This window comes from Pleurodeles waltl, chromosome 4_1 (assembly GCF_031143425.1).
Source record: "Pleurodeles waltl isolate 20211129_DDA chromosome 4_1, aPleWal1.hap1.20221129, whole genome shotgun sequence".
NCBI lineage: Eukaryota > Metazoa > Chordata > Amphibia > Caudata > Salamandridae > Pleurodeles > Pleurodeles waltl.
The window spans coordinates 311276017-311284164 of record NC_090442.1 but is presented as its reverse complement, the minus strand read 5'-3'; the positions used below and the strand labels follow the sequence as shown (position 1 = coordinate 311284164).

General features: G+C 40.9%; 1 protein-coding gene across 1 annotated transcript in view; it reads right to left on the bottom strand.

Moving 5' to 3' along the window:
- Positions 1-219: 219 nt before the first annotated feature.
- Positions 220-8148, bottom strand: part of TIGAR (TP53 induced glycolysis regulatory phosphatase) — a 211176-nt gene continuing 203247 nt past the window's right edge. Inside the window, exon 6 of the mRNA XM_069228408.1 lies at positions 220-7660. Coding sequence (XP_069084509.1) covers positions 7217-7660 — 444 coding nt within the window. The 3' untranslated portion in view covers positions 220-7216. The remainder of the gene's footprint in view (positions 7661-8148) is intronic.

Here is an 8148-nt window from a genome sequence, read left to right as displayed (position 1 = left end):
CGTGTATATGTGTGCGCGTGTGGGTGTATAAATGTGCTGGGAGCAGGACAGGGAGGGGGAGGGTGGCGGAGGACACTGGGGAGAATGGCCATAGGCAACTTGTATGTTTAAGACGCACCTTCTTGCTTAATAGCGTACGTAAAAGAGAAGACAATAAATATGGTACCCATTTATTGGTCACCAAATGTCACTACCAATAAACTGTGAAGACAACGTAGGTAGAATTTCTATTTTATTACCACCTCAATAAGTATTGCTAGAAAACGTGCTTTGTTTTAATAACTGGCGAGAGAGGAGCAAAATAAATAATGCCACATAAAAGCATAAGCAAAGTAATAAGACAAATGCTCATGTGTAACAAATTAAAAGGTACCCTTGAGACGTGGGTAATACACATGAGAAACAGCCTGGAATACCATGAATAACATCAACTTGAGGTTCAAAGGCAAAAACAACATACTTAAAAATTATGCAAAATGTTTGACTTGTCTTTTATTTCTCTCCATTATTGGTGCAACATACTGCGCCTTTATGACGGGCGTGTTGTACTTCACTACTGTACTATACAAGTGCGATCGAGGTCTTGGACTTGAAAAGCAGCAGCTTCACGAGGATAGTGGCTCTAAAATACAGACTGAACTACTGGCTCTAAAACTAAAGTGTTTATTCACCAAGTAACTTGGAGGAGAAATTTTCCCTGAGCCTACTCTCCGTGGATGGCCACAAAACAGGCAAGGCACTGCAGAAGAGCTAAAGAGTTTAGAGCAGTGGTTCTCAACCTGTGGTCCGGGGACCCCTCGGGGTCAGCGACCCCTCCTCAGGAGGTCTGCGATTCCTTAGAAAATTAAATAATATTAATAGATTAAGTCCACAGCTTTTAGTAATGACTCAGTGGGGGGGGTTCCTGGGTTACAGTAATGATAAAGTGGGGGTCCACAGATGTAAAAAGGTTGGGAACTACTGGTTTGGAGGTTTGGATTGCTGACTAAAAATTAAGCTAACAGAAGACAGGTGAATGTGCACTATGTAGTTAGTCACTGAATATTAAATAAATTAGCCAAAGTAACAAGGTGTAAAGTAGAGGAAAGAGCAAGACTGTCCTCCGTACCTAGAACTCTTCCTCTTTATGTCCCAGGTATGCCTCCTTTAACAAAGAATGAGGAAACCTTGGCCAGATGTACCTCTACAAGGCGTACCAGAGACGGGACCGAGGCACTGGCATTGGTCTAAGAGAATAGGCTACAAGCACTAAGAATTGTTATTACGGGCCAGTCATTTCTCTTTAACCTTGCACAGAGCTCACAACAGTTCCTACTAGCAAAAGGTAAAAAAAGCAGAGATGCTGTTATGAAGAGAAAGCATCAAGGATCAATCACATCATTACTTACTGTCTGGCAAACCCTTACTACCACATTCAATGTGAAATTAGCAACATAATTGTTACAGAAGCCATGCGAGTCTCCTACAAATACCAGAAATGCAAGAATGTTTTAAAAGCGGACAAATAACATTTTGCTCTGGTAGCACATTCGAGTACTTCCTTCATGCTACATTTTAATGAGAAATTTAAATACTGTTCTTTTCCATGAGATAAAGAGCTTGGACATACCTCTCAAGTATTTGGTCTGGGTGGATGTCTAAAGCAAAGCTTGCTAAGGGTTGCTCACAAAGCTAGAAGGATGTGTGGGTTAAAGCACAGAGCTAGACCACCTGGAAGTTAATCTGTCTGCCAATACACTTTGTAACGTTACCAGGAAAGAACATGGGGCTTAATAAATCAATGAGTTAAGAAACAGATACGTTTAAAACCGTCTTCAAAGTATATACCATCATGTCACTGTAGGGCATGTGGTTCACGTTTAGCGTTTGGCAACATAGACAAAATAACATTCAAGTTTCATTAAGGATGCTTTTCCATCGTAGAAGAGAAGAAATTAAGATGGCCACTGAAATGCCTCTGACAAAGTTGAATAACAAATGTGATGTAAACATTTCTGTATTCCATGTTGGTTGCCAAAAAGCTCTTGCAGGTAGCAACCTTTATATCTCTACGTGACAAATGAACAGTGTAGCACAAACGTGTACGGGGCAACTAGGCTGTAGATCTTACTGTACTGCAAAGCCAACAGATCACACTTTACAATTAAAATACTAAGATACTGGCATTTCAAGTGCTTGCTTGCAAAGCACAGTTTGGCTGCTGGTGCCTCATGATGCATATGCATGCACCAAAGACCACTTTGCAATGGGTTTTATTTGGGAAAACCTGTTCGAAGATTGGCACCACAATATCACAATGAGAGTACACTTCTACGTTGCCATCATAGAAGGTAGTTTCACAAAGAAAAAAGCCACTAAGATGGCTTCCAGTACATGTAAATGCATCGTTAAGTAACAATGCATGTGCATGCATCATGACGCACTAGAGGACATTTTGGCTTTTTGTTTTTAAATGTAATTTTCCACTCGAAGAGGGGAAACAGCAAATTTGATATGCGAGTTGCACAACAAGAAAGCTGTGTGGGACTGCAAAAAAAAGGAAGAGAAAGTCCAGATAGCAGTAGGGAGGGCCCCAATAAAGAAGGGAGGGGAGCAATGAATGAAAGGAGGTGGGAATGCGGAGCCAAGATGTGAGGGGGAAAAAGCAGAGTGGGATGAAGGCAATGAAAGACAAGGGCTCCGCATGAGTGCTATAAAAAAAAAAAAAAAAAAAAAGTTCCCTGATGTTACAGAAAGGAGGGCGCAAGTCATTTAAAAACAAAAAAAAAAAAAGAACGGTACAGATAAAATGCTGCAGGGGCAGACAAAAAGAATAATAGAGAGGAAAGCCCTTGATTAAGACTGGAATTGAAATAGACATTAAAAACTTTCCATATTGAGCAAGAGACAGACCTTAATGCACCTCTATGTGAATTGCACAGGAGACAGTAGGTCTTTTAAAACGAGCAGCTAAAGGCTAGACCTAAAAAGCGGACTTTAAGTCCATACACAGAGGGGACATACCATTTGTTAGCATCCATTCTACGATCATGTCATTTCATCATGGACTACAATTTCTTTGTAGACCATCACATCATTTGCAATTTAATTGTATTCTCGGGAAAGAATAAGGGATAAGTAAGAGGTTATGGTTAGGACGAGCGACTGAAGGTAGACTAAGTTTGGGGTTGAATAAGTAAGTGTGGTGGGAAAGAGGTTAATAGGAAGGGTGAAGGAATGGGGGGGTTAAAGATAAAAGGATAAGAAGGTCAGGGATTATGGGTAAGAGTTAAGAGCAAGGGGTTATACAGTGGCATCTTAAGGATTTGTGGGGGCCTCAGCAAGATATATTGAGAGACTCCCTGTTTGGAACAACCTTGAGTTCATTACCCCTTTTCATCTCATTCAAGCTCTTGTTATACACAACAATATTGGATTATATGTTAAACCTTCACAAACGGGGTAATGAAAACACACCTGAAAGCACAATCTGCCTGATGTCTGGCAGTTAACTAGTACCACAAGAAAAATAAAGCCATTTATTTTTGTGTTTGGGTCTAGATTATTTTACATGGAGCAACGAACATGTATGTGGAATACAGTGTATAACTAGCTTCTAACTACCAGAGGACTAAACATGATATTAAAATAAAACACATGAAATTGTGCCTGTTGTTGCTTAATATCTGTAATCACAAATATATTCCCAAATCATTGCGAGTATTCTTGCTACAACAGTAACAATCTAAGTACTGCTCTGAGGATTTTTACCATTCTATTGGTAAAATGTCATTTGTTTCTCCTCATTGTTTTCACTGTGCATTATCCCTCTTCTCTTTGTGTGCATTTCTCTGGCTAGAAAGTTACCTGTGACTCTGCTGAATAAGAGAAAGATGATGCAGAAGGATAGAGGAGATGGACAGACACAATAAAAGAGCAGTCTAGCTCGTGAAGTAGATGTAGAAGTGTGTAGAGCTGGAGATGATGTAGAGAGAGGATTAAAGTAAACAGAAAATGGTGAGGTAGCCAGAAGGAAAGAAAAAAATAGATGTAGAAAGAGGGCAATGTAGGTAGAGCAGAAAAGGCAGAGGAATAAGTAATTTCTTTGAGTGCCTTGAGAGGTACAGAGGGATAGAGATGGGGAGAAGGATTTGTAGAGAGGGGCAAAGGAGTACAGAGGTAATGTAGAGAAAGATGTAAATTAGAAAAAAGTAAATACGGCAGGAGGTAGAGGCAGAGAGAGAGACTTGAGGTAAAACAAAGTTCCAAGGTAGAGTGAAAAAAGGAGAGGATGTATAGAAAAAGCGGTCAGGAAACGTGTAGAGGGGAAGAGAGAATGGTAGAGAAAAAGGTAAAGAGAAGAAAGAGAAATATGGTGTAAAGTTTGTATACATGAAATAGAGAAAGCGAGGTGAGGTTTATACAGAGGTAGATAGATGTGAGAGGAACAAATGGTGAGGTAGAGAGAGCTGTAAAGAAAGAAGGTGAGAGATAGTGGAGGTGAAAAGACGTGGAGAAAGAGGTCCAGAGATGGATATGTGTTTGTGTGTTAAAGAGAGAGTGAGACACAGGAGTTGATGATAACGAAAAGGGGTAGACATAGAAAAATAGAGGTAGCCAGAAAGGAATATGATACTTAGAGAGGTGAAGGAAAGAAAACAGAGGTATAATGAGAGAAGGGGGAGGTGGAGAAGTGAGGCAGTAACTAACGGTGGAGCAAATTGAGAGGTTAGGTAGTGAGAGAATGAGTGGTGAGGTAGAGACTGGTAAGGAAGCGAGTCGTGAGGATGAGTGAGAAAACGAGACAGGTGAAGAGGAGTGGTGAGATAGAGACAGGGATGGAAGAGAGTTAAGGTAGTAAAGACACAATGAGACATAAGGCAAAGATAGATGAGCTTGTGTGACAAGTGAAGCAGGTGGAGGGCAGATGCAGGGAAAGCAGAAAAAAGTAAAATATATATATAAATATATATGTATCCCTATGCTCAGAGAGTGCTACAGAAAGGGGCAAGGTCATGTGAGAGATGAATTCAAGTTAGGGGTATATTGGCTATATTGAGAGAAGTGAGGTGGAGGAAGGTGAGGTAGAGAGAGCTGAGAGAGATAGGGAGGATGAAGGTACAAAGAGAAGTAAAGATACCTGGCAGAGGTTAGGAGAGCAAGTGTAAAGGCAGAAGGTGAGGTGAAGTACGGCAAGAGAAATGAGACAGAAAGATTCTCAGGCACCAATAGCCTGTGTGAGTGATGGTTAAGGCAGAGCAGGCCATGCATGCCCACTAACAAGCTTTTTTATCATTTGTTTAGCGCAAAATAGCGCAGCAACCGAAGTTACTACGCTACGTTGTGCAAGAGGGAAAAAGTAGTGCATGCCATATTTAGCAAAAATGGACTGCTGCTGCTCACTACCCCTGCAATGGCACACAAGCAGGATGTCTAGTGCCATGCACAACCTTTTCATCACGGAGCAGAGGTGTGGTGTGCTCTCTAGCATAGGATTTGTACTTGAAGCATACCCTTCTACTACCAAATGCGATGCCTACATAAACTGATGAACATTCCACACATTGTGGATGTGCTGTACAGTCAAGCAAGCATGCAGTCTGTTGAATGTTTGGAGAAATTAAAATATTTCTCCATGTTAGCACCTACTCAAGGAGACTTAGGGCCAGATGTAGCAAAGGTTTTTACCCATTCTGCATCTATGGGAAAAAGTGTTCGTACATATGGCACTTATTTTCTTACACAAAGCCCAGTCTAGCTTTCTTAGTATAGTAAGCCTTGCACCAAAACTATGGGAGTTTGCACTAATCTACCCAAGTAACACCCCCTTGACGCAAAGTGGAGTGGTGCAAAGTAGGACAAAGTGCTAATACTATTAAGAAAAGGGCAGCTTTCAAGTGCAACATTTTCTTTGCACTGGAAAGTAAATACCCTTGCACGAGTTTGTGCTACTTTTAGAGATGTTGCCCTGGTGCAAACCCGTGGTAAATCTGGTCGTATATTCCTGTTAAGCATGCTCAGCAGTCAAAGTAGAAAAAAGTTGTTTTTACGAGCAACGCTTTTGTACCAGGAATTTTGACTGTCCACTCATTTTACTGGGGGGTGATAGCAATTACCCACACCTTAAAACGTCTCCGGGTTAAGGGTAAAGTGTAAAGAATAAGAGGGTAAAGGGTTAAGGATATGGGGTTAAGAGTAATGGTTTAAGTATAAAGGAGATTAAATAGGGCATGTGTAATGGATTAAGTGTAAGTGGGTAATGGTAAGAAAACATATATGTTTATAAAATGTTTCTACCTGAACTTCGTGCATTTTGCATGAAGGCAAATCACAGAGCCAACATGCCCCGTCTCGTTTGTCTTAAATACAGAGGTAGAATTTGAAGAAATGTTATGATTGAACGGATACCTAAAGACAGGTTTTACATTTCAAAACTGTCTACCAACCATTTGTTTATTACCTACTGGCCATTTAAAAAAAGAGAGTGGAAGAAAAATCCAACAGCCGAAGTAGTGAGATCTTAAAGAACACCAATTATTACTAGAATAAAGGAAACCACGTAGAATCATCACAAATCAAGGAGGCATTTTTGGATACAGGAGGGAGCTCGATCGTAATGGCAGTGACTGGAGGTAAAGATGTCAGCAAAGTAGACTGGGGCTTTCAAGGATTGCCTCTGTCATATAAATAATATCAATGAATAGAATCGGGAATTATTATGGTAGCAACATCTGCAAATTAATTAACAAAAACCGTCCTTAAGATAAAAACAAGAGGAAAACAGTGTTCAGATATGACCATTTAAAGAAAGGCATTAGCTGTAGTGTGCTGTAGGCAGGGAAGTCTCTGCACGAGTCACTCTCCGGTGTCCTATGCGTGCAGGCCCACTTTATCATGATGCTTTAGACAAGTGCAAGACAATCACCCTATACTTAAACAAACCTCTTGGTAATCTGTGACATACCCTGCTCAAAGCAAAACGTAGCTTGTTTAAATTTCAGCTGAAATCCGGGTGAACCATTAATAGCGTTCTCAAATTTACAATGATATTCATAATTCTGACACTAAAAATTATCATGGTGTACCTTTTCTAAAATCCACAGAGAGAAATTTTTAGAAATTAGTGTGAAATGAGGCATTTTCATTGCTGCCCCAGGAGACGTTTACTGGCTTTCCGCTTAATGCATAATTATACAGAAATTAAGAAAGTGCTGTACGGCTGCGGACAGGGTTCTCTTCAAACATCCGCACCTGGTTCCACCTCTAATAAGTGGTCATGCCTATTAATACAAACGCAGGTGATTTGTGGTTTAACGGTCTCTTCCCTTTCCAGCTTTACAATGAAGTGGCTGATGCCGGTATTCGGGCTGACGGAGAGTTCGCGGGATCTCTTTAGCGTCGAAGGCACGGCGCACTGGAGATCGTCAAGGAAATATTTAATCCAGATTCTCAAGAATGCTCCGTGACTCACTACCAGTATGCTTGCATCCAGCATGATATCGTCGCTGCCCGCATCTGGGTCGAAGTCTGGTGCACTTCCATGGTTTTCCGAGGAAAAAGTCGTCGCTGTATAACTCACGAATCCATTGCCTGTCTCAAGTCCGGCTTCTCCTCCGACGCATTTCTCCTCCAGAGCCAGCTGGCAAAGAAACTCAAAGAAATCCTTTGCACGTGCTTTAACCTATGAAGCAAAAATCAAGAAAAGAGCAAATGGAGATCACTTTTTACATCATTCAAAACAGTATTAGATCTAAAAACTTCTGGAAATCGCTATGAGGTTAGTTATTACCACAAAACACTCCGTCGTCATAGCAGTCTTCACGTTTCTTTAACCCATTAGCTGCTGGACCTCCCCCCTACATTGCTGAGCCCTTTTTTGGCTATTTTGGGTAGTTCACACTTAGGCTTTCATAACGTTTTGTCCACAAAAGCTATCCATGCCAAATTTGCATCCTTTTTTCCCCCCAAACATCCTAGGGATTCTAAAGGTACCCAGAGTTTGTAGGTTCCCCTGGAGGAGACCAAGAAACAAGCCAAAATACAGCTAAAAATTAGTTTTTTTCAGAAAAATTGGAAAAAGGGCTAATGAAGAAAGCAGGTGGTTTTTCCCTGGAAAATGGCATCAACAAAGGGTTTGCAGTGCTAAAACCACCATGTTACCAGCTTTCA